The sequence below is a fragment of the Chenopodium album genome, chromosome 18 (assembly GCF_948465745.1).
Source record: "Chenopodium album chromosome 18, dcCheAlbu1.1, whole genome shotgun sequence".
NCBI classification, from domain to species: domain Eukaryota; kingdom Viridiplantae; phylum Streptophyta; class Magnoliopsida; order Caryophyllales; family Amaranthaceae; genus Chenopodium; species Chenopodium album.
Window position 1 is genome coordinate 5,174,711 of NC_137851.1, and position 25,971 is coordinate 5,200,681.

At 34.8% G+C, this 25,971-nt stretch overlaps 6 protein-coding genes across 7 annotated transcripts; 2 read left to right on the forward strand and 4 right to left on the reverse strand.

The window, feature by feature from the left end:
* Positions 1–567: 567 nt before the first annotated feature.
* Positions 568–3,093, forward strand: LOC145591628 (uncharacterized). The gene is made up of 5 exons (XM_081648144.1): positions 568–676; positions 777–880; positions 983–1,108; positions 1,215–1,486; positions 2,825–3,093. Exons 1-5 carry the CDS (start codon positions 568–570, stop codon positions 2,958–2,960), a joined length of 747 nt encoding a protein of 248 aa, XP_081504270.1. The 3' UTR covers positions 2,961–3,093.
* Positions 3,094–7,149: 4,056 nt separating this feature from the next.
* LOC145591629 (uncharacterized) lies at positions 7,150–7,656 on the reverse strand. The gene has a single exon (XM_081648145.1). It carries the CDS (start codon positions 7,654–7,656, stop codon positions 7,150–7,152), a length of 507 nt encoding a protein of 168 aa, XP_081504271.1.
* A 2,132-nt stretch (positions 7,657–9,788) lies between these two features.
* On the reverse strand, positions 9,789–15,776 carry LOC145591283 (LEAF RUST 10 DISEASE-RESISTANCE LOCUS RECEPTOR-LIKE PROTEIN KINASE-like 1.4). 2 transcript variants are annotated; one of them, XM_081647695.1, is made up of 4 exons: positions 14,862–15,776; positions 11,721–11,753; positions 11,258–11,623; positions 9,789–10,940 (listed from the first exon to the last, which is right to left on the reverse strand). In XM_081647695.1, exons 1-4 carry the CDS (start codon positions 15,607–15,609, stop codon positions 10,033–10,035), a joined length of 2,055 nt encoding a protein of 684 aa, XP_081503821.1. In that variant the 5' UTR covers positions 15,610–15,776; the 3' UTR covers positions 9,789–10,032. The 2 variants fall into 2 exon arrangements, with proteins under 2 accessions (XP_081503821.1, XP_081503820.1); XM_081647694.1 differs by lacking the exon at positions 14,862–15,776 and adding an exon at positions 12,714–14,098.
* Positions 15,777–16,522: 746 nt separating this feature from the next.
* LOC145591630 (LEAF RUST 10 DISEASE-RESISTANCE LOCUS RECEPTOR-LIKE PROTEIN KINASE-like 2.7) lies at positions 16,523–18,026 on the reverse strand. The gene is made up of 2 exons (XM_081648146.1): positions 17,261–18,026; positions 16,523–16,548 (listed from the first exon to the last, which is right to left on the reverse strand). The coding sequence occupies exons 1-2, from the start codon at positions 18,024–18,026 to the stop codon at positions 16,523–16,525; spliced, it is 792 nt and encodes a 263-aa protein (XP_081504272.1).
* Positions 18,027–19,115: 1,089 nt separating this feature from the next.
* On the reverse strand, positions 19,116–24,043 carry LOC145591631 (LEAF RUST 10 DISEASE-RESISTANCE LOCUS RECEPTOR-LIKE PROTEIN KINASE-like 2.7). Its single transcript, XM_081648147.1, has 4 exons — positions 23,942–24,043; positions 23,605–23,753; positions 21,475–22,160; positions 19,116–19,801 (listed from the first exon to the last, which is right to left on the reverse strand). The coding sequence occupies exons 1-4, from the start codon at positions 24,041–24,043 to the stop codon at positions 19,116–19,118; spliced, it is 1,623 nt and encodes a 540-aa protein (XP_081504273.1).
* A 476-nt stretch (positions 24,044–24,519) lies between these two features.
* Positions 24,520–25,971, forward strand: LOC145591632 (LEAF RUST 10 DISEASE-RESISTANCE LOCUS RECEPTOR-LIKE PROTEIN KINASE-like 2.4). Its single transcript, XM_081648148.1, has 5 exons — positions 24,520–24,546; positions 24,785–24,903; positions 25,255–25,343; positions 25,460–25,682; positions 25,737–25,971. The coding sequence occupies exons 1-5, from the start codon at positions 24,520–24,522 to the stop codon at positions 25,969–25,971; spliced, it is 693 nt and encodes a 230-aa protein (XP_081504274.1).

The following is a 25,971-nucleotide window of genomic DNA, read 5'->3' on the forward strand; positions in this document are numbered from 1 at the left end:
AATTGGTATATTAATAGTGGTTTCTTAGCTTTGTCGATATTCCAATTCACACAAAATAAGGTTTTACCACGGGTTGATATTGTGGTACAATTTATATACTAGTGGTTGTTACATACTACGAAAATATCTTTGTTGATAATCCAATATATTTAATAGTCAAAATTAACACACTTTGACATTAAATTTATCCAAACCATGTTTTTTAAGTGGGTTGAGAACTAAACTAATATAATGTGAAAGTAATATCATTTAATATTTCATTCTATGTACTTTGTAATTAGCTATCTCAAAGGTGTGAATCAATGGTCTGCAAGTTGTGTGCTAAAGAGTATCAAAGGAAGCTTCACTTCCACTTAATTTAATTACCATAATTTCATAAATTTTGGTCAAATTAACCCTATTTATACTCAAAAACATCTAAATCTACACTGATCTAACACGCTAATGCACAAAAAATCCACACTCATTTCCCAAATCTTCTAGCTTTATTACTTCATAATACCTAAATTATCATAGATAAACTCAAATTCTCATAATTAATAATTCTATAACTATAATTATATAATAATGTATGAATTACTCCCTCAAATCAGTGATTACCCAGAATTCCAAATTGCATCATTGCAATCTCAACAAGTACCACCTCAATTCCTGAAAACAGCAATCTTTGCTGGAGGTACAATAATACTATCCTCTTCTCTGTTTTTTTGCTCTGTTTTTTACTCTGTTTTTGATCCTAAAATGATTGATTAAATTCTAATTAAGGGTTAATTTAGGAAGTTTTCGGGTACTCGAATCGGCTTTTGGAAGCATCAATGGAGTTAACAAAACTTCCACTGGTTATTTTGGAGGAAGCCTTAGAAAACCATCATATGAAGAAGTAATTAGTAATTATTTACGGTATTAATTAATTTCTAATGTTAATCAGGATTACTTTAAAAAGTATGATTCAATTTAATTTAGTTAATTTTGGATTTAACAGGTAAGTGAAGGGGGAACTGGTCATACAGAAGCTGTCAAAGTAGAATATGATAGCAGTATCATTTCATTCTCATCACTTTGTGATCTTTTCTGGGATATTCATGATCCCACTAACAAGGACTATCTTGTAAATTTCATTAACTACTATTCTTTTTCTATTTTATTTTTACATAACATGTGATTTAACGTGACTAAGTCTGTTGTACATGGAGTAACGATTTGGAAAAATGCAGAATTTTGGGTTAAGCACCCATGAAAGATCAGTAATTTTTTACTCAACAGAAGAAGAGAGAAAAGAAGCACAGAAATCAAAGATTTGGAAGCAAATGAGGCTTAATAAGAGAATTGTCACAAAGATTTTGTCAAGGGAAAATTGTGAAATTTTTTTGGCAGAAAATCAATACCAGAAATATTATTTGCAGAAACATTATAAACTTTGTGGAAGTTTGGGCTTAAGAAGCACAGTGCAATTTGTGGAGTCAAATATAGCTTGCAAACTTAATGGGTATTTTAACTTTATAAGCATTCATTTTTCTTAATTATAGTTATACACTTTTACACTTTAATCTTTGCTAATGTTGATTAAGATAAAGTTTAATCTTTGATTCTTTGCTAATGTTGATTAGGACAGGCAATAAAAAGTCAACGATTTCATGCTAGCATGATGGTAGTTTATAGCAGTATAAAATTTCATGTTCATGTTTATATAGTGTATGAAGTATTTTTTAATTTTTATTTTATCCTTTATGTGTTAGACAATTAGAATAATTATATAGAGGGCACAAGGCATCCATTTGAATGTTGAAAGTCCTATGTAAAATACTCTCGTAAAATACCTAGTCGTGGGAGTAGTTTATGAATATGGATTGAATTGAAGGCGTCTAAAATTAAAAAATTAATAAAAAGAGTGAAGGGAAAAAAAAAAAAAAAAAAAAATCTATTGACTACTATGACTATTTACATTTCCAAAAGTAAACCTGTTCCTTAGTAGGTTATTTGTTGATCACTTGATCGTTTATTTTTTTAGTAGATTAAAATATATTTCTCTTAATCACTTGTTTGATTGATTTATACTCCGTAATATTCTACATTTACCATTGATTGTGTTGTCTAAAATCAATTGTTTTATTATTTAATTTTTTAAAACTAGAAATTATAGGTTTCATAGTTTCAATAAATTATGAACTCTAATACAAGTAGTACTTACTAAGTACGGAGAAATTAACAAAATGCAGTTACAAGATTTATTAAATGACACAAATCTAATCTACATGAATAAATTTCTGTATGAATATTGATTGAATTGGATTTATGTCAGAAATTGTTCGATGATGTACCAGGATGTACCTTCGTCATGTCCATGTTCAACCATGCAGGCCCCTGGTCATTAGCTTAATCAATACACTGTATTAATTTTCCTACTTTTATATAAATCTTTTTGGTATAGTGGGCCTAATAATCTAATTACATTTTAGGGCCTTTGGATTATGATAAATTTGGATTATGATAAAAGCAAAATTATGTCTTTGCCCAAACGTATAAAGCCCATTTTAATGTTTAGGTAATAATGTGATTGTGGATCCAATGTTTATAGCTTTGATGCCTTTGAAGTAACTAAAGCATGCATTTGTTGTATGAGGCTGACATGCAATAACTAATTTGTTGTAACACCGAGTGACTTTTATAACACGAAGTACTTGTACTCTATATATTTTACGGGGTGACTTTTTTTTGTTGCAATAACTTGTTGTAATAATGCTTTGTGATAAGTTTTGGTGAGTCAATATTACATGAGATTTGTTTGTCATAGAGTTATTTTTTTTTTTTTTTTTGGTTTGTGCAGAATAATGGGGATGATGAATGAAGAACAAAAACTTGATGAACTTGCAATTTTTCTGGAAATTCAGGAGTTGCCTAATCATGCAAAGTTAGATTGTGAAGAGATTATTGAAGATTTAAGAGCATTGAAAGAGAAGTAATACACAAATATGTACCAAGCATATAATGGTTTGAGATTTTGTTCCTAAGTGTAATTTCCTATTGCCATATTATTATAGCTAAAGGTCCAAGCTAGACATTAAAATGATAAATATAATTCATCCAATTTTTAAAATTAAATCATTACCTGATATGGTTCGAAATAGATAAAAAAAGCTTAAAAATCAACTTAATTTTAATACCCGGTTCAAAATTTATATCATTTTAATAACTATCTATATTTTTCTACTTATTCAAGTCAATTTTTCTAGTTTTTTGAGAAGATCATCCTTAATCAAATCACTACATAATTACTTTACTTGATGTTACATTGCATCTATTTATGATAAAATGAAACTATTGCGGGGTTTATACTTTATAGTAAGTGGGAAATGATTAAGATATTTTTTAAACAAAAAATTAGCTCTTTAACTCTCACTATAAAAAGTGAATTGTATGATTAGTAGAAAACTAAAGTGTATTCTTGATAGAGATTGGTGAGTTTTTTGCTAGTTTTAATTGAGTAACATCGAAGCTTTACTAATTGGTGATGGAGAAATCCACTAGGCACAAGTTTATTAATTTCATGCAATCAGTTTGGTAATAGTTACAAACTAACGTCATTTTACACCTTAACTCAATGATTATGTTTCTTAATCGCAAATTAAGATTTTTGTGGCTAATGTTATAATACACCACACCCACCACGTGGTTGTATTTACAATCACATTGCCAACTTGTCATGGACTCATGGTACGTACTATGTTAGCAAGCTACACAAGTTATCAAAGGCTAGTTTAATTACACTGTCGCTTTTATATGAGGGTTACCAATACTCGTAAGTCGTAAGCTCATATAAGCACTTGTATGTTGTATTTCGAAATATTCAACTTTATGACCTCAAGGTTATATATATGGTAATTTTTAATTTAATATGTTAATTAACTTGTTTGGTGAATTTAATTCACTTGAATTGCTAGAGTTGCTATAATTTCATATTGAGGATGAGGATTATAATTACAAGACAAATTAGTAATAATTTGCATAATATTTCATAGACTTTATTTAAAAAAAAAAAGACATTTAAAGAAACACGACGATTATATAATAGCCACATTTGTTTATATCAATTTAAAAACGCAAGCGTACTAAAAGTAGTTGTTATTATTGCATTTAGTTATTGTACATTTGTAGTAGTTATTTTGTTAAAGGTTAATTGTCACATTATTAGTGTATACTTAAATGTCATAATAGACCGATGGCTAATAGTAGAGTGAACGACTTTGATTCAGATCCAGTTTGTTTATTTAACTTATCTCAGTCAAAATAATTTAAACAAGAATATATTCAAAATTAAATAGTTTCAATTATAAAGAATCTAGTCGTAGTAATTAGTCACGAAATAAAGTTAATAAACTTTCTCTCTCTAAAAATCCTCTCTCTCTCCCATAAACCGCCGCCCCTCTTCTTCTTCTCCGGCTATGAGGCTCGCCGGCGGGCGTGTGGCTCACCGCCCACGCCACAGCGTCGGCGAGCCTCCGATCTACCCCTCTAGCTTGTTTATTTCTTTTTCTGTTATGGTTTTTCGTTTTTTCAGCCTTTCATCTGGCGCCGCACCGCCTCTTCGTCCGCCGCCGTTGTTCCTCTCCGACTGTGAGGCCGGCCTGTCGTCGTTTCTTTGTACCGCCTCCCCGCCGCGCCTTCGCCCCACCCCTTTGTCCGTTGCCGCGACGTGGTTTACGAGAACGGGGAGGGGGAGTTTCCTCCCTCTGAGTCCCTCGTGTAGGGCCGTTCTAAGTCCCTCGTGTAGGGTTGTCGTTGCAGCAGCTCAGGGGCGTGTGGGGTTCGGGCTTCTCTGGCGGGCCTCGGTGGTCCGTGCGTTTATTTCCGGCGGTTCGTGGGCTGGGTCGGTGAATCCCATAGCGTGGGTGGTGGGACTCGGTTTGGCGGCGGGGTGGGATGTTAGGGTTTCGTTTTTTGTTTTAGGGTTTAGTTTTCGTTCTGTTTTTCCTTTTAGAAGTCGTTGTGTGTTTTTTAGTTTTATTATTTTTTCTGTTTGTGTGGTGTGTTGGAGTGATATGGGGCTTGCAGATCGGTGTACCGATCTTCTGGTGCAGGATTTAATCCGGGTTTTTTGGCTATGGGGCTTCGGTTTGATCTTCTGTTGGTTTGGGCTAAAGGGTTTTGCTTCCATGCCGATATCCGTGTTTGAATCGGAGTTGATCTTGTCTATGGTGAAGTGTACGACACCAATTTTGATTTCAGGTCGAGGAGTACGGGATTCTGAGCCAATGAAGGTTCTCGTCAGAAATTACATCATATTGCCAGACCCCCTTGCAAGAGGCTGCATAGGACAGCGTTATATGAGCCAAGGGTACTTAAGAAAGTCATTCTGCGCGTGCAATTGTAGTTTCGTTTATTTCGAACTTGTAATTGGTTCGGTTGTCTTTGTATTGTTCGATTTTGATCTCTTATGTAAGTGCCGTATGGCTTTTTATTAATGAATATAATCTCCCCCCCTTCAAAAAAAAAAAAAAAAAAAAAAGTTTCAATTACAATTTCAAATAAAGTATGTTCATACAAATTCAACAGTTAACTAAATAAGTAGAAATATAATTTATACAAAATGAGACGAATCAAACAAAACTTAAAAGTGTATGTGTGGCTTTTAGCGGTGGCAATCAAATTATGCTAAAACCTACCAAAAAACATCACTTTACATTTACAACACCATGTTTTTCCGTTTTTCACAAGACTTGCATCATTAATTAGCTACTTCAAATATTACTATTGACAAGTAAATGTATTTTCAAATAAGGTTTTGTTGAGTATGTATATAAATACAATTAGATACATAAGTATAATAATTTATCGTAAAATTTCATGCAATAATTTTTTAAACATTCAATGAAAGTTATCTATACAATACAATAATGAAAGTTACAATTATAAGAAATTCTTGTAAAATTAAATTGTTAAACATTATTATTATTATTATTATTATTATTATTATTATTTTTGGTGTGGTTAGGCACATTATGCAGCAATCTAACGCTAAAACATTGATCGGATGGCTTCTGACTGATTGAGTAATTCAGGCCACACAGTGTAACCAACGACATAAACTTTTTTTTTCTTTTATTTTTTTTAAACCAAAATTAGTTTTTTAAAATAAAGGGGATGTGGGGTGTGAGAGATTGATCACCTTTAGGGCCAAATCAATTGTCCTTATCATCAAAGTGCTCGCTAGTCTCCTTTGCCACTTGCATCGCAAGTCACATTGGACTGACTCCCTCACTCTAACTGATTGGGTCCCACATTCTTTCTTTTTCCCTAACCTCTTTAAATTATTTATTCTCCCCTTTTAAATATTTTATATTCCACCAAATATTAAACAACAAATTTCCAAATTATTTCAGCTCAATCTTTCTTAAGTGAGACAAATTTTTGAGATGCCACATCTCTTATAGGGACAAATTCTGTTTCAAATTCTACCTCACAACCTAAATGTTGCAATATTTGTTGTTTCTTTAGTTACAGTAAATACTAGTATACCATATTTCAATTAATCTTAAATGCTAATGTAATTTGAACAAGAATCGACAACTATAAAATTAAATTTAGTGTAATTAATCTCCTTAATAAGACACCACGAGTGACACAATTCATGAGAAAAATCGTGCTTAATTATAATGTAACCTACCTGTAAAATTGTGAATGAATGCAATCCAATCTCACTCAACTAACTTAACTTAGGGATTAATGACTATAACTACGGAGTAATTGATATTTTTTACACTAAAGATAATCTATACTTGATTTCTTCTTTAATCCTTACTTGAACTAAAACTAAACCAAATGAGGCATTGAAAACAACTCAAAACGGAATACAATCAAACCCAAAAAAATAAATAAAAAAAATTCATACTCCATGTTCGAAGTACCTAGGGCAAAGGGAAAACAAACGTTCAGAAATCAGATATTCAGAATATCATCAAACCCCTAATTTATAATTAAAAATAATATGAGTAATAATATTACTTGTAATAATCGTAAAATTATCGTAATAAACAAAAGGAAATCGATTTTATTTATTTATATATTCCCATCATATTTTTCCCCCAAAAATATTTGTTTATCATTATCATCATCATCATTATCATCCGTACAAAATTCTGCAAAAACACAAAATTATGGCGACTGTTCAGGAATAGCGACCAGTACAGGCCGCCACGCTCTCCTCATCAACAATCTCTGCCTCAACGTCGCCGAAAACGGCCTCACTCCGCCGCTTCCCACTCTCCGCGACGCCACTAATCCGCCGTCTCCGACACCGGAACCTCCGGTAGCCGGTAACAATCTCCGCTGTTCATCTTCTTCTGGAACCTTCGTCGGCGAAGGAGAAGAAGATACGAACAGATCCTTGAGCTTAAGCCTCGCGCCGAGATTACTCTCCTTTTCACTCGCCGATTTCTGGTCGGCGAGTTTCGGGCGATCCGGCGAGTCGACCCGGCGATTGCTGTGATGAATGAATCGGCGGTTGAATGCGCTGGTGCTATTGCCTCGACCTCCGAGCAGCATTCGTAGGGTTTTGCGACGGCGGATGTGGATAACCGGGCTTGTTGTCGGGCTTCGGGTCGGGCTTCCGATAACTGCGCACTGTGTAGCTAGAAACTTGAATTTCTGTAGCGTCGCCATTTTTGGCGTGTTATCCCTGAAATTAGGGATTGGATTTGAATTAGGGGGAATTTTTGATGAGAGGAGAGAGAAAGTGAAGATTGCTTTGGGGGTGAGGCAGAAGAAGATGAAGAGAGGGAAGTGGGGAAATGGGAAAGTAAAGGGTAATTAGGAAGCTTTCCTTTTTATTTGGAGAATATTATGGGAGTATTGCTTAAATGCTTTGTCTTTTCATTTTTCTTTTCTTTTTTTTTTTTTCTTTTTTTTTTTTTTTTTTTTAAGGTTTGATCCATTTCAAACCGTTCTTTGAATCAACGTGTGTAATGTCCTTGTTGTGTCACTGATACACAGGAATATTGTCCGTCCTTGGAATTAAAGTTGAGTTGAGTCAAGTTAGGACCCGTTCTCTTCAGTTTAATTTTAGTTCATTTTAGTTCTTAATTTTTTTCTTTCATAAACAATTCAGCTCAGTTAAATTCAGTTCAGTAAATCAGAACACACCTTTAGATCGGTGTAAATTTTATAGACAATTGTACTCCGTATAATCGTATATGTGATAATAATTGGGATATCGATAGGTAGATTTATCAACTAAACTTGGTACGGAGTACTTTGTAGATCGTAGTAATTGTTTAATGATTATCACGGGTATTTTTAAGCTCAAGTTGTAATAAAAGAGTAATTTGTTTGTTCATGCGTGTTTATGAGAATTGATACTAAACTGAGAACGAAAGACAATGGGTATATAGCAATAATAGAAAGAAGCCAACAAAATAGACAAATATGGTGCAAATTATAGATTCTTTTCCACAATGCAATCCAAAAATATAATCTGATAATTTCCATCACACGTTGTATCCAAACATAACGGATCCAATTCTAAATTTCTTTAATTCTAAGCACAATTAAAGTAATGCGCCAAATTATTTTTATGTCATCATGACTTACTCGGTAATAGCGACGAAATGACCAAATTGTTTGTGGGAGCTAGAGACTAACTAATTTTAAGGGTTTTTTTCCCCCTCCCTTTTATTATGATCATTAGATCATTTGGCAAATATTATAAATTGTACGGAGAATAATACTCCATATCGTTCATAGGTTGTGCATAAAAATTACTACTATACACTTAGATAAAAGTCTGATTCAAACTTGTGTTTTACCACGTACGTATCACATTTAAATTTTTTTTTAGTTTTTTCCATTAGAATATGAATTACCAAAACTAACAAGTACGAAGATTAAATAATTGGAAACTAAACTCAATTGATAAAGCTAATTTAAAAAATTTAATAAAATTTAAATTTGAAATTTACTCGTTTATAATACCAAAAAAGCAAATGTGTCAAATCTAAGTAAAGAAAAAAAAAAAAACAAATGTGGTACCATTTTCAAACAAGGATAAATCACTTTTGTGGTGATTTTGTAATTTTTTGACCAATTATAATCCATCTAAAAATTTCGCAAATGTATGAAACCTCTATTTGTATGCACACAACTACACAAGTACACAACAAATACACACAGTACCATAATATTTTAGCAGCTTTTGGTCCAGATTTTCCCAAGACGTAATGTTTAGATCCATTCAAAATATGGGAGTAAAAAAGCTTTCTTGAATATTCAATGCGCCGAAAAAGGAGTAAAAGAAGAACGTCCATTAAAAGAATTAAAAGCATACAGTATATAGTATGCTCTAATCAACAAATTAGAAATTTTGTTTATAGGGTTAGCGTGGTATCTCTTAGGAAAAAGTAAGAAATTTGATTTTCACTTATTTTTCATGGAACTTTTCTCCTTGAACCATTTTTCAAGAAACTAATAGTGACCAAAAACATCTATGAGTCGCCGGTATTGTCATATGCAAAATGATTAAAATGGTTGATCTTTCCTGTTATTGTGTACCATAATATGTGTTTGTGTATCGCTATCGAATTAAAAGAGTACATCACTAAACAATTTTTTTTTTTTTAGAAAGCCACAAGGGCGCGACAGGGGAGAAAATCGATTTCGGGAACACTTGGAATCAAGAAAGAAGCTCTAACTACTTGAGCTATCCCTCACTCTCACTTAAAAATTTAATGAATTTACATTAAGTGCATGCACATGTTATTACAGGAAAAACACAAGAAAGTATTAGTTAAGATCAAGAGTACAGAGTCAAAATTCATGCTAGGATTCACACAGCAGCACTTACATTATATTGTATGGAATACTATTTACAGATTTCTAAACTATGCACCCGTTAACTAAGCTCCACTAGCAACCTCCAACTAAGTAGGATAAGTAAAGCATTTTCAATTTTAATCCTCTATATCAAGCATTTTAGTAATGATCGCAATGACATTTCTTGCTATAATCGATAACTATAAGAAAGGATTTACCATTAGTCATTCTTCATCTGATGCTTTTGTTACTCGGCTCTGTCTCTGGTGAAACTGGAGGAGGGACGTTTTTCAAAAGCCCTACATCATCGTTTTCATGGATATCCACTACTACTTGTTTTTGCGAGTTATCCAATTCCTTCTGTATTCCTTTCAACGATTCAAGCACTTCTTTCATTGAAGGCCTTGCCTCTTTCTCTTGCTGCAAACACTGAAAAGCCACTTCTGATACTAGTTTCACCATCTTTTGTGCAAGGTGGTCCTTTTCACACCAAAGTTTCGGATCAACCAGCTCAGTGAATGCGTGTTTCTGGATTCTGTCAACAGCCATATTGGCCAAATTGATATCATGCCTATGCCGTGTGATATCTACTGCAACTTTTGATGATATTAGCTCTGCTAAAACAACTCCAAAGCTGTAAACATCGCTCTTTTCTGTGAGCTGATAGCATTGATAATATTCAGGATCAACATAACCAGGGGTTCCCTGTGGTGCTGTGGACACATGGGTTACATTATCTGGAAAAAGTCTTGATAACCCGAAATCAGCCACCTTCACCTTGAAGGAGTCATCCAAGAGAATATTTGTGGTCTTCACATCTCGGTGTATTACTTCATTTTCATGGAGGAAAGACAGGGCCTCTGCTGTCTCAACAGCAATGCTGAGCCGTGTGGACCAACGGAGTACATTGGACTGTGCAAGCTTCCCATGAAGATGATCAGCAACTGTTCCATTGGAGATGTACTCGTAAACTAGGAGGAGCTCTCTGCTTCTCCTTGAGGTGCATCCATAAAGGGCAACCAGGTTCTTGTGCCTTAAGCGCGCTAGAATATGGATTTCATTCATGAACTGTCCCATATGCCTGCAACTATTCTCATATAAGCGTTTGACAGCAACTAAGCGCCCATCATTGAGCTTACCTGAAGGGAGATAATCAAGGAAAAAGATGTTAGATAAACTCATCAAACATTATTCCAGCACCAAAATCATAGTCCTAACTTCCTCCATTACATATTGACAGGCGTATCCTGGTCTATTCAAATGAATAGCCTTGAAAGATTATCATTACTCGGAATTTGATATATGCAGTAATAGATAACTAAACATAGATGTGTTACTAAAGGCATGGAGCATGGAGAATTTTCTTTTTCCTAATCTGGTAGTTATTAATTCACCAATTATTAATGTATGAAAAGTTAAATGGGACAAATAATCAGGATAATGGAGTTCATCATACCGTAATAGACAGTACCAAAGCCACCATCTCCCAGCTCCCGAGACTCGTGAAAATGCTCAGTGGCTTCTTCAAGTTCATTGTAGGCGAAGACCTTAACACCTAGGTAGTCAGCAGAATTTTCAAATTCTGACTTTGAGGAAGGATAAGAGGGAAGGCTCTGAGACAGGTTGGTTGAAGGACTAGTCGTGTAGCCTTGGCTGTAACGATATTCATTGCTTGTAGCAGTTGTAGGAAGGCCATTGCTTGGATAACTGGGACCAAGATCTTTAGATTGAGCCTGGGCAAGTGATTGCCTTCTCCTTCGAACAGCAAAGATGGAGCAACATAAAAGAGCAGCTGCAACAAGTGCGCCTCCAACAGATAACCCTGAAAATGAAATCAGAAGAAACTTTTAAGACTACTATATATATAACTTATCTTATGCAGGAGTTAATACAGTAATTTTCAGAACAACAAATTATACCTATTATAACTGCCGGCTTGGTGCCAGATTTACCTGCAGTAACAATTACAATATGTGGACTAGTCAGAGTAGAGATCAAAAGGAACACAGTTTATAGATTATAATGGAACATGAAAACAAAGACAGATTCTAAAAATAAAATAAAATAGAGAAATAAGAGAGGAAGCGTGGGTAGTTGAATTTGTTCCTAAAACAAAAGTTGAATTCTTTAGTCTACTCACAGCATTCTTCAACAAATACAGCCAAATAAAAAATACGAAGAATATTATTTAAATTAATAAAAAGGGTTGAATTGAATAAGCATACGCCACATTCAGTCATCCCTTGCGTAGTAAGAATATCATTTCACAACTTTGTAAGATTATAAAACTTCATTATTAGTAAGCTGCAAAATATAAAGTAATCGTAGATCTTTAACAAATAGTTAACTACATTAAAATACTAAAATCGTTTAGCGTTATGCTCATCTGGAAGTTTAGGACTTATAATATGCAAAGCGCACAAATATAAAAAAAAATATAAAACACAGAATGCACAAATATTTTACGGAGATGAAAACAAAAATATGTGAGCAGAAACTGACGCAAGTCACTATGTAGCTGCCAGAAGAGCTTTGTACAATAAAAGCATCAGTAACTTATGATTTATACTTAATTTTGTGATAAGAACACGGCTGCTTAGCTTCAGAATGGTACAAACCATCAAATGTGTATAAAAATCTGCTTAATTTCAAGATTACCAAATCTGAAAGGCTGCTAAGGATTATTATGGGCACTACTGAACAAAACCCCACTTTCTCCAACTAATCGTCATTAGTTACAGTAAAAACCAGTTTTCTTCAGTAACATTTAGTTAATAACAAGTAATAATCAGTTTTTTATTTGTAAAATCCAGTTCAGATAATTGATTAGTACAGTAAAATTCGGCTGGAGAGAACTGAACCTGAATAAGTTGGATAAAAATATCAGCATAGAGTAAATAAAGGAGTCATACCAGGGCATTTAGAAGCATAAGGTTGATCAGGACAAAAGCAAGTAAATCTACTCATAGTAGTATTATACCCACATTCCCCACCTGATTTGCGACACTTATCACACAAATCATTCTCTGCTTTCCACTCTAACTCAAAACCATAGCGCAATGCTGCCATTAAGCTTAACGTATCCACTATCCTCAGAGCAGATGATTCATAATTAATAAAAGGCACAGTAATGCTTCTGTTGCATTTATCCCGTGGGATAGTCCTGCCTAAGGGGGACGACTCTAAACCCTTGGGAATGAAGTAGCCAAATGGAGTACGAGGATCACTACTAGAATTAGCACACGTAAAAGAATTAGTCATTGGCATCAAAACATTAGGACAACCATAGTAAAAGGTGACATTATCATCCAGGTCTACATAACTGAAGAAGTCGAAGTTTATGCTGGTATTATGCAGATTCCCAGGGCAATAACCATCCCAGTAGTCTTTTCTCGCAACAGTAATAATAGGTTGATCTGGTTTCACCCCAATAACGTAATACCTCTCTGACGACGTAACTGAGATATCTGGAGGGCTGCTGCTGCAGTTAAGCTGAAACCCGGGATAACCACAGTAATCAGGACGAGTGTTACCGCCATAGAAAGGGTAACTTAAGTTAGAGACAGTTCCACAGTCAAAGGGCTTGTTGCATTCTTCGTACCTCTCATCATCAGCATAAGCATAATGTTGGAGGTGGAATAAACGAAAGATGATGAAGAGGACGAGGAAGACGGTAGAGAGAAAAGAGAGCTCCATGTTAGAAATGAGAAATGAAGAAAGATTGATTATCAAATACCATGTTTGATCAATTTTTTCTTTCAAAGAGTGGTTGTTGAAAAGAACAGCTAATGCTGAATAATATTTGTCCACAAAATATCACTGTTGAGGGCCAAGGGTGGTGAAGAGACTAAATAGCCGTTGAACGTAGACTTATAAGGCCAATGGAACTTTCTTGTCAACTCAACTCGAAAGATTTTAAAGTGGAGGGAAAGTTAGACTTGTCTTCATAAAAAATCTCCTATAATAATTTTCTATTATGGCCTCCTTTGTCTTCACTCTTCACCAAACATCCTTAGCCTGGTCACTGCTCTAAATGTTTTCGTTGACTTCGTAGACCACTGTAATGTGTTTAATTTCTGTTGCGAGTTGGTTTAGTCCCTAATATTTGACAGTAATTTTTTTTTCTTCTGTTTTTTCATTTTTACTTGTAATGTTAAAATCACAATCAGAATAGATTATGTGAATAATATGAATAAAAATCAAAACGTTGGAAGTAAATAATAAAAAAAAACAGAGGATTTTTTTAAGCTTTTCAAGCTTAAGCAATGAAACCTGTTTCAACTGACCAATAACCACAGCTAGCCTTGGCCAGCCAATTCGAGACCAGCCCTAGTCAACCCGGAATTGGAACAGACGAAGCTGCTTTAAGCCTCAACTGGTTATGTTTGGCAACAGTAGTGTTTTACTTCGTTAAGGTTAGCCTATAAAATGGTTTTCGAACCCTTTGAATGAATTATTAGAAATTAGAATGATTTTGTGCCTTTAAAAAGCCAATACTTAACCAACAACATAAAAGATAGGCTTTAAGTGTTCTCAAATTACTACCTTTACAAATCTCAATTTCATCCAACATTATTAGTTCTAGAGTAAAAAAATCTAAAGTCTACCCACTTAAAATAACTACAGGATTCAAGCCTAGCCCAACACAGAGATCGACAGGAAACGGGTGGGTTTGGTACTTTCGGGTTACTCAAGCTTGAATACCCATGTCCGATACGAATACGTGTAGGTATTTGAGATGAAACGAAGAGTCAGAGTTACATAGCTTCCGTACAGGTTAACTATTGGCACGGTCCTTCCTATCCTAAAGTCTGTGGTCACCTACACTAGAAACTCAATGAAAATTGAAAACAGTTTATATGAAACAGAAAGATGCAATTTCATACGCATAAATAAGCTTGCAGAGAGCTAGTTTGATGACATCGGAGGACCAAATCAACAAGATATAGTTAAGCTTTTGCGTATGGAGTCACGTTAATTAAGCAGACCATCTTATCAGGATTTAATCTAAGTTATTCAAAAGTTTCAGCATAACCAAATGAAAATGAAAGGATTCATACCATGAAAATGAAAGGATTCATAGCAAGCGGAAATTCTCTGGCTAAAATCATACCCACACTCCCCACCTCTTTCACGGCATTTATCACAATTTTCGTTGTCAGCTATCCACTCTAATTCGAAGCCTTTTTCAAAGGCACTCCTTACGCTGTCTGAATCTTTCAAAATGTCTACAGATTGATTGAATAATGGGACAATGATATTGCTTTGGCATGGAGTTTGTGTGATATAATCATCATCAATATTAAATAAAACTCCAGGAAGACTACTATTTATGTTGGGACAATTATACGAAATTTCTGAACTTGTGGATACAGGACTTGAAAGTCGAGGGCAATTATAGTAAAAGGTAAAATTTGCAACTTCATCTGCGTACTTGTAAAGGTTGTATTTTAAGGTGGTATTGAACAAAATATTCGGGCAGGGAGTATTCCGGAAGTCTTTTGGAGCAACACCGATAGTATGTGAGCTTGGATCCATCCATAGAAGATGGTATTTCTCCGATGACTCTGTCACTGAAATCTCTGGGATTTCACCATATTCATGGCTGCAGTTGAGCTTATAGCCAGGATAGCCACAGTAATCTGGGCGGGTATCATCGTCATAGAAAGGGTAACTTATGTTTAAACCTCCACACTGAATCACCATTTTGCAATCATCGTATTTGCTAGCCTCGACAGACACGTGGAGTAGGATCAAGAGGAAGATGATCATCATGAGTATGAAAGATGATTGAAAAGAGAGCTTCATCTTTCTTAGTCTTAGAGAATGTTTAATAAAGAAGGAGAAGAGTTTTAATTTTGTTGGCCTTATTTGATAACTTATTCAAGAACTACAATTTCTTAAAGATGGCTCATGAAGAATAATCAATGATATAAGTCAAGTTAACAAAAGCATCCTCTCAAAGAAAATTGGAAAAAAAAAAAAAGAAAAAAAAGAAAAAAAGAATTGTCCTCGAAATTCTATGGTGATGTAAGCACAGGTTGAAGACTTGAAGGTTTTATTTTATATAATTATTTCAATGTACCAGACAATTAAATATAAGCATCATCTACTTAGGAAGGCATTTTTGTTGTTATTCTGAACTTGTCAAAATACCAGTTCAAAACTTTTGACTCCATGGTCCATGCACTTATGCATACGGCAGAATTTCATTCATTTTCTCATTTTCCTTTAACATATGACATATCCACCATTATTGACACTGTATATATAAATTCTATTTTTGACTTTAGTTATGTAGGATCTTATTAAATACGACTTAATATATTTTATATTTTCATAAATTTTATCTATTGATATTTTAGTAATTTTACCGTAATCTTTAATTTTATATGTTGACAAAACATGATTTAAAAAATAACATGTCTATTAAAAAATAAATAGGTAATTCCTTCAAAATAAATAAATAAAATAGGTAATTCCTTCAAAATAAATAAATAAAATAGGTAATTCCTTCAAAATAAATAAATAAAATAGGTAATTTAATAAATACTTCAAGCTGCAGGTTTTCGGTCTGAACTGTAAGCTTAATTTTTTTTTAATCAGGGTGGCTCCTTGGAATAATTGTAGATTACCAGGGCTGTGCAGACTTTTTTCACTACAAATGTGACCCGGACCAATGGCTTTTCATGGGTACGGCCTGGCCGGCTGTTGTTCAGCTCTATAGTCTATATGCATTATTAAAATCTGAAAGTATAGACGTACACAAAAATTCAACAGTTACCCAGGTATGACCGGTTCTAATAAATTGTTAATTTTGTAAACTACGAAATACGTAGTATCACAGTGAATTAAAGATACCAACTTTAATTCCTTTTACTTTTTGACAGAAAAAGAGAAGCTTCCTGTCAAAAGCGGGTTTAGGAACAAAAATTCTTTTTAGGGAGGCAAGAAAATTTTGTAGTCTTGACTGGTTTACCTAAGATAATTATACATAACCTTATTGGTTTACCTTTAGATATTTATGACTAGTCTCACAAATCCTTATCTAGGATGTCGGTGTCTTCGAGAGTGCACATTTTCTAGGTAAATTCCTCTCTACTTACACATGCTAAGGTGGTCAAAATAAATAACCCGAACTCTTGACGATCTATTTTACGTCTTTAGATATAATACCTAAGCAAGCAATAAAATTTAAAGCCTTTTCCCTATCATGCATGTCCAACCATCCATCTAGAACTAAGACAGTGGCCGGTTTATTTACCAGGAAACAATGCAATTCCATACTAATTCAATTCCTATACTTCCCCACCCTACATGAACACACGCACGCGCATACACACAGTAAAACATGCTAAGCATCACATCTCAACAAGTTAGTAACAAATACCTTAGGCAACCTAATATAAAGATCATAAAAAATAAAGATAAAAATTAAAAAATATGTAAGTGCTCATACCATCACATCTGAGACTATGAACATCATCAGCGCAATAGCAAGTGAATCTACTCAGATTAGTATTATACCCACACTCCCCACCTGATCCACGACAATCATCACATAAGTCATCGTTTGCAATCCACTCTATCTCAAAACCACTTTGTAAAGCTGCATGTAAGCTTGATATATCGGTTATATTTGCAGCAACAGATCTGTAAACTGGGACAGATACATTGCTTCTGCATAAACCCGGTGGGATATGACCAAGGTAGGACTCCAATACTTCAGTCATAAAGTAACCCATACCATTGTTTGTGTTAGTACAAGAAAACTGATTTCTTGAAGCTGGATATTCATTAGAACACTCATAATAAAGGGTAACATTTTCATTTGCAGTTGTGTAACTGAAAAGGCTGTAGTCTAAGCTGGTATCGGGCAAGTTTGGTGGACAGAAACCATCCCAGTAGTCTTCTCGAGCAACAGAGATAGTATGTGAATCTAGACTCACATGTAAAAGGTAATATTTCTCAGGTGAGGATGCTTTCAATGAGATTTCTGGCATATTGTTTACATCACTGCAACTGACCTTAAAGCCAGGATGACCACAATATGCAGGGCGATATTGATCATCATAGAAAGGGTAGCCTAGGCTGATATTTCCACATTCAATAGTCCTTTTACATTCTTCATATTTAACTCCATTGGCATCAATGAACTTAAGAGGTCGGATTAAGGGGAAGATGATGAGAATGTAGAAGCAGAAGGATAGAAAAGACAGCTTCATCTTTGAGAGTTACGGAGAGATTAAGGAGAAAGGAGGAAGAGTTTCGGTATAACCTCAAGAAAGAAGGTTTCGAACAACATATATGAGTCTAGGATCTTTGAACCCTCTCCATAAAAGAACTTAGAGATAAAACAAAAGCTTTGGTAATAGGTGATGCAAGGATTTTGGAGGCTTTCTCCATGGCAGATATTTAATCAATTTCTTCTTTGGGGAGAAGCATTGTTTGGATTCAAAGTGCATTTTCTAATCAACTATGAACTTAAATGTTCAGTACACCAAGTACAAAACTTTGACTCCGTATTTTTGCTAATATATTACTGGCTGCTAAAACCATGTGTTCTCCCATTTTAGTACTTGTAATTCTTATAAAAACAAGTTGGTATTCCAAATCATCCAACTGGGAATATTTTAGTTCTATGTTTAGATAGCAAATAAAATATACTCCCTTCGTTTCAAAATGATGTTCCTATTTCGTAAATCGATGTAAATTTTTATCCATTTTTGACTGCAAATATCTTTAATCTCACACTAGCAAAAATTATAAAAGTTAGATATTAATAATCTACTCACCGAGACGAATCAAACTAGATCCCAAAACCGCTATGATGCTTACTACGTTCCCTACTTTTCACTGCTAAATCATCAGATCTTTGTTGCAACGCCATTACATTGGGTCTGGTGTAACTTCTACATCCGGAGTTACTAAGGTTTTTTTTTTTTTTTTTTTTTTTTTTTTTTTTGGTTATTCAGGAAATTATACTCCTAGAAGAGCCTAGAAAATAATAATCGAGCAAACTTGTTTTTTAAAAAAAAAAAAAAGGAAGGCATCATTTAAACCAGGTCAGAATTATTAACACTTAAAAGACTTCAGTGAAAAAGGTATTCTTGATTGGTTTTAAACTATTTTACAGTTGGTAATAAGCATGATCTTCAAAACATATAGCCTTTTTCTTGATGGCTTGATGGCCTTAGTTGTCAAAAATACCCAATGAGCTGAGTTCCGACACCATATCCAATAAAATAAACCGGCAACTAAATCCCATAGATTTTCTTCTCCAAAGTCTATTAAAATTATGAAAGTACTCTGTATCACATCTTAATACTCCATAATAAACTACTGAAACTTGGTTCAGTTGAACTCTCAAACATACCTGGGATCGGACATTCTGATGCATAAGGTTGGTCAGGGCAAAAGCAAGTGAATTTATTTCCGCGGAGATCATTCCCACACCGACCACCTGATTCTACACACGTCTTGCATTGATCATCGTTCACTTTCCACTGTAATTCAAAACCATCACGCAAAGCCTTGAGAACAAAGGCTTTGTCAATCTTTAATTCTGGAGCTAGTGTTTTGAGAATTGGTATGTTTACCACACTCCTACACCCTATATTAGGAGTATACACCCCAGTTTTGAAACAGACATCAATAAAGGAACCACTTTCGTTACAAACACTGTAACCTAGAAAGCCCAAACTTATCATGGACGCAATAGGGCAGTCATAGCAGAGAGTCAAATAGACGGGGTTAAAGGGATACTCGAAGGGGCTGTTATTGATGCTGGTGTTTACCAGGGATGAAGGGCAAAGATCATCCCAAAAGTCATCTCTTGCCACTGTAAGCTTATGTGCTTCAGCATCAGCTTTTAAGAATCTATATTTCTGAGATGCGATGGTAATGATTGGAACATCATTGCCAAGGCATTGAAGCTCATATCCAGGTAGGCCACAATATGGTGCCCTATTCTCTCCCCAGAAGGGATACTGTAAATTTTCTACGACACCACAGTTAAAAGGTTGACTGCAGTTTAAGAAACGCTCATCATAGGAGCTTATGAATTTTAAGGAGCTGATTACTAGTATGAAGAAATTGAGAGTAATTAATGAAAGAGATCTGGAAAGCTGGTGCTTCATTCTGTATGAAGCTCATGAAAGAAACTAGACGATGAGTATTTTGTTTATGAAATGAAAGGAATAGATTATTGACTCATTCACTTCAATATAAGTCATTAATTTTGCCCTGAAGAAAGATCAGTAAATCTGATTATTTTGGTTTATCTTTGAAAATTTTTCCAAGATATAATTCTAGGGAAGAACTAATTGGAGTCTAAGAAAAATTAGTACTCCGTCGAATAGAATTGTCAAATCACATTTGCTTTCGCCCGTTTTATTTCTACTTTGTTAGGGTTGAGGGTTTTTTTTCAAGTAATAGACTCGAATAAGTGCAGTTCCACATATTGGACTAAATTATTTTTGCAAGAAATTTCATTTATCTTACTGTAGTTTCTGTTGGAAGAACTAGCAAAAACTTAGGAGTTGGGAGGCTCTTTGCGCCAAAGCGTTGAGCAAGGCCAACAAATCATGATTTAAAATTAGGTCACACTTTCTATCCCTGCCTCAATTGAAGTTAGTTGTCCCTTAACCCTGGAGACTGCAAAATTGGCTGAACACACCATGTGTCCATGTCACAAACTGGTCAACTTTCCTTCTTCCTCTGATACTAGTGAACTCATCAGACTTTTCATTCTACCTCAATATCCATGTTATATATATAACACTACCGCGTTGTTTACTCGACATTTGACAATTCAACATGGGTACTGGTCCTTGATAGTTCAAACATGGGTATGGGTACTTGACATTACATCGCATAAAAAAAGAACATGCAAAATGCTCATAAAATAGTAGCTTAGATCCTAGGTGACAAAGTTGATAACTGGCACTCTTCTCTAGAATTTGTTGACTATTACGCTTCTCGGTTAGGGAAAACATAACTTAATCGTGAAAGGAAGCATATGCTATAAAAGGCTTATTGAGTATAAAAGTTGATGTCAATTACATGACTTCTACCTAGAGTCCGATGAAGTATATATCTTATGCTGGAAGAACAATTATTTCACTTTTATGAGGTGAAGTAGGTTGGACTGAACAAAGAAAGAAAAAACTAACAAGTAACATCATAGTTTGTTAAGAGAAATTAATCACATACCTACCACCATGAGAAATTAGAGCACAAGAAGATTTCTAAGCTGACAAAGTCAAACTTATGAGTAGTTCAACTAATACATATGCTGATACACTGGATTCAACCAATCCCAAGGAGGGGAACATGGGTAAAACAACGATCAAAATGAAAGAATACCAAGATCCAGAACTTAGACAAGTTGTTTTGAAGTTGTTTAGTCAAAAATGAGGTTTTAACACCTGCATTTTCTGATTAGAACACAATGGACATAGGGATACAGCCTTTGGGTGGACAAAAATCAAATTATTAGTCTCATATACTTAGCATGTCCTGGAGTAAATCTAATGATTTAAGAATAAAAAACACTACGCTATATACCAGCAGCAGATGATTTCTGACTTTAATTAACAGCCAGTTTTATATGCACATACTGTACATAAACACATACCAATGCAATGCATTCGATTTAGTGCGAAAACATACCTGATTTAGCAGAAGATATTGAGTTGTTGCATGGTGCATCTCCAATACTTCCATCTAGGCAAAGACATGATATCTTATTTTTACTAAGATCAAAACCACATCTACCCTTTGATGCTTCACATTCAACACATAAATCTTCACCCTGAACCTTATAGATTGCTTCAAACCCTTTCCCAATGATTTGACTAGGACTCCACTTCCCTATTTGTGCAGCTGAAGAATCAACAACCGGGACCACAATGCTAGCAAAACACCCACTTGGGCCGATTGCTCCTTCTACCGGATAACCATCAGTGTCATTAGTACCATAGATTTTGCAAGTAAATTGACTAGGATTAGGCGTATAAGGAGGGGGGCACCCGTATAGAACCGTAAGATTACGGGATCCAGGCGCATAATCAAATAGCTCGGGATCAATAGTGGTGTTTATAAATTTCTGCATGCAAATTCCTTGAAGAAAATCCTCCCTGGCCATCTTCAGAACTTGTGTATTTTGATTGATGTCAAGGACATGATATTTCATACCCTTGCTTTGTATAGTAGTGGTAGCATTGTTCTCGCAACTGAGCTCTAAGTCCGGGTAACCACATTCCTTCGGCCTAGTGTCACCTCCCCAGAAGGGAAACCCAGCTTTGATATTGCCACACCTGAAGTAATTCCCACAGCTATCATACAATTGTAGGTCACTGCCAAAACAGGTTGGAAAACAGAAAATAACCAAGAATATGATGTGCCATATTGTTTGGGAAATAAACACATGCAACTGAAAGAATTTCATATCAAAGGATCATAAGAATTAGATAAAGAAAAAAAATGTTTGAAAGATGGTAGGTTAAGTAAGCTGAGGAATGATGTATAAATGATTGATCATTAATTACTTATGAAGGAGGGAAATTATTTCAAAGGAAAAAATGGTTTTGGTGATTGTTTTTTGACCAACAAGCGCCAGAACAGTATTTTTTGTTGTCTTGCGTGTGTAACACTAGCCAGCAGTATAAATGGGCAGAAATATCAAATGTAACAAGAAAATATACATATTAGGTGAAGTGGAATCTTTATTAGTTCCAGCTACCAAACAAACATCATAGAAATATACGTAGTATATAATTTACAATTGACAATTTAAAAAAGTAGGCTTAATCTATATAGTTAAAAGATCTTGCAGATTCAAAATGTGGAAGATTGGACCAATGCAGGTTAGGATAGTAATCCTATTCCGGGTGATACAAACACATCGATGGCTTTTACACGCTTTTTCATTGCATTATTATAATATTGAAGAAAACAAAATCTTTCTTTAAAGATTAGAAAAAGTAGATAAAGAACCTCATGGAAACTAGCGCCTCCACCAGACAAGATACAACCGTGGGTAATTGGTATACATGCATGGCGTACGACTAGCGTAAGAGTGTGTGTTGTGCACGTGCTGCTTAGAAGCTTGTTGAAACTATTTAGATTCTAAATTTTCACATACACCTTATACACACAATGATATACTCGTATACGATTCTTATACACACATGATATAACCAATTACATTCGCTAAAAGGTGGGGATAAATTCACAATTACAATTGTAAACATTAGATAACTTCAACAAAACATTCAAATTGGTAAATTGTATCACTTGAGTAATTAAGAATAATGGTGGCACGTAATATTTTGTGCCTCTTAACAAGGTTAAAAAATTTACTTATAAGTATAATATAATTCTTTGCAATTTGAAGATTTCTTTCACCAAGTATAAGATGGTGTTTGCATTGAAATTTTACAAGCTTTTGTATTAATCATCAAGGATTTGAGCAACTAGCGACTAGCGTACTCCAAGTAGGTTATTACTCCACAGAACATAAGAGCAGGCTTCAGCAACACGGTACTAATACAGTGGCTAGAGTAAGTCAAAGACATAGCAGCCACACATCACAAAAAACTAATTTGTGGACAGTATCCTCCATTACTAAATGTCAAATCTTTTCTTATTAGACAAATTCCCTTCACAAGAATTTCTTTTTTGCTTTTCAAATTGAAAGAGCCCACCAGAGTATAACTATCATTTAGGACGGAGGTAGCGATATGCTACCAATTAAACATGTTAATAAACGAGTATTAGAACTATTTAAAATGTAAACACCAAGAGGTTTTCCATTCATGAGACAAATTAAGACGATATAAGGGAGAGCTAAAGAGTGTAAGCTTACCAAGTGTGCAAGCAAAACAAGCAATAAAATTGAACATTAGCTCTTGGAAGTTGAAGCTAGGGAAGAGGAGATCAACCATATCCTGCATGATATATTGTAAGACTGATTAAAAACCCTCATGGAAAGCACCATACAAATCCTACACGAAAATTTTGAATAAATCAATTCAATATAACACACAATAGTATCAAATTTTGTAGAATATTGAAGTTCAAATAATTGGGAGAATCAGGTATAGAGTTGGTAACTGCTCGTACCCGGTCTGCACACCTGCAACCCAACGGGCGGGCTTTGATTCTCTTGGGTGGTTGGGCCGTAGGGGAAGGGCCTGAACCAGTGAACCTTATATATATCAGGCCCAGCACAGTCCATGTGTATAACTATCTAGAAAAATCTATGACTGGGAAATATTAAAGCTTCACTTTGGGCCTTCAGAGCTCTTGTTACAATTTGTGCTGAGAAAATATGGAAACTTAATAGGTGACAGACAAAAGTCGTCCATTAAGGTAAAAATAGAGCCTTGTCAAAAAAAAAAAAAAAAAAAAAAAACACTACAGAGTATTCCTGTAAGTGTTGGGCAAATTAGTAAGCCCCCAAGGCTAGATGGTACTGGGAATTTTTATGTTACTAGAAATCTGAAATATTTCTGTGTCAATGCACAGGTGTATGGTGTATCATTTGAGAAGAAATAAAATCTCAGTTAAAAGGAAAGTTAGTGGGGTAGATAATTTTTAAATATAAAATCACATTGGTTGCAATTACATCAAGGTGATGAGCTCCTCAATTTCGTCATCTTTATCACTTAGTCCACTTTTGATAATCAGCTACTGTAAAGAGATTAGAGAATAATGATAAGCCTGCACGAGGCCACTGTGGTGTGCACCTGTGGTCATATTTGCTAATTAATACTTTTATGTGGGGTGTGAAGATCACTTTCCCTGTCACCTGGACTTGCCTCCCTATGACTAACAACAACTAAACCTGCAAGCCCACAAGTGAACCTGGTTTCAAGAAGCATCAGTAGCATGAAAGGGTAACCCATGTTTACACCTCCACAAACAAACGGCTTTCTGCAATCTTCAAATCATTAGTTTCGATAAACTTATGGAGTAGGATCAAGAGGAAAATGATGGTCATGAAGAAGAAAGAAGAATTAGCACTTTAGCAGAAAGCTTCATATTTCAGAGGTTTGGAAAAGGTTTATGGGAAGAGGCCAAGAAGGGGAGAGTTTTGTACTGTTTCAAGGAAGAGGAAAAAAAAAAAAAAAAATTAAGAAGGGGGGGAGGGGGTTGTCGGTTGTATACTCCCTGCTGTCTTATCTTTAGGCGAGTCACTGAACTGCAAATCTTCCATCCCAATGTGAAGCTTCCTCCCTAATGAACTAAGGATTTTTCAAACTTTTTTCTTCTTTATTTTCTCCAGTCACTTCAGAAATTCCAATACGTCAAATTCAAGAATTTTTCACTATATTGGTACCCCAGCAGTAGTCAACTATATATAATATTCTACACAAACCTACCCAGAGTATTGTGGCTATCCTGGCTTTAAGCTCGACTGCAATGATGAATACGGTGGTTTTCCAGAGATTCAGTGACAGTCATTGAAAATATTCCTTCTTCAACGGATGGATTCGAGTTCACATACTATCTCAGTTGCTTGAAAGACTTCTGGAGTACTTACTGCCCGGATAATTTGTTCAATACCACATTAAACTAAACCTATTTAAGTACACAGATAAAGTGGCAAATTTTACCTTCTACTATGGTTGTCCTGTTGCAAATCCTGCAGTACCATCCACAAGTTCAGCAATATCTTATACTAATGATGTAAACATAGTGACACTCTTAGGGTTTTGTTTAGATGATCAGAAAAGTGCTCCTGTTTATGAGTTCATGCCTAGTGGATCTCTAGAGAAATTTATATATGGGAGGAATAATTGTCAACCACTAATCTGGGAAATTCTATTCCAGATCGCAGTTGGGATAAGAAGTTTTAGAGTATTTGCACCAAGGTTGCAACACAAGAATAATGCATTTTGACATTAAGCCACATAACACTCTATTAGATGGAAATTCCGGCCCAAAATATCGGACTTTAGCCTTGCTAAGTTGTGTGAGCGGAAAGAAAGTACTGAATCAATGTCAGTAGCAAGAGGAACAATAGGGTTAATTGCTCCTGACGTATTTCTCAAGAGTTTTGGGAGTGTATCACACAAATCAGATATTTATAGCTATGGAATGTTAGTTCTAGAAATGGTTGATTGTAGAAACAACACATTTACTGAAGCTGAACATAACTAA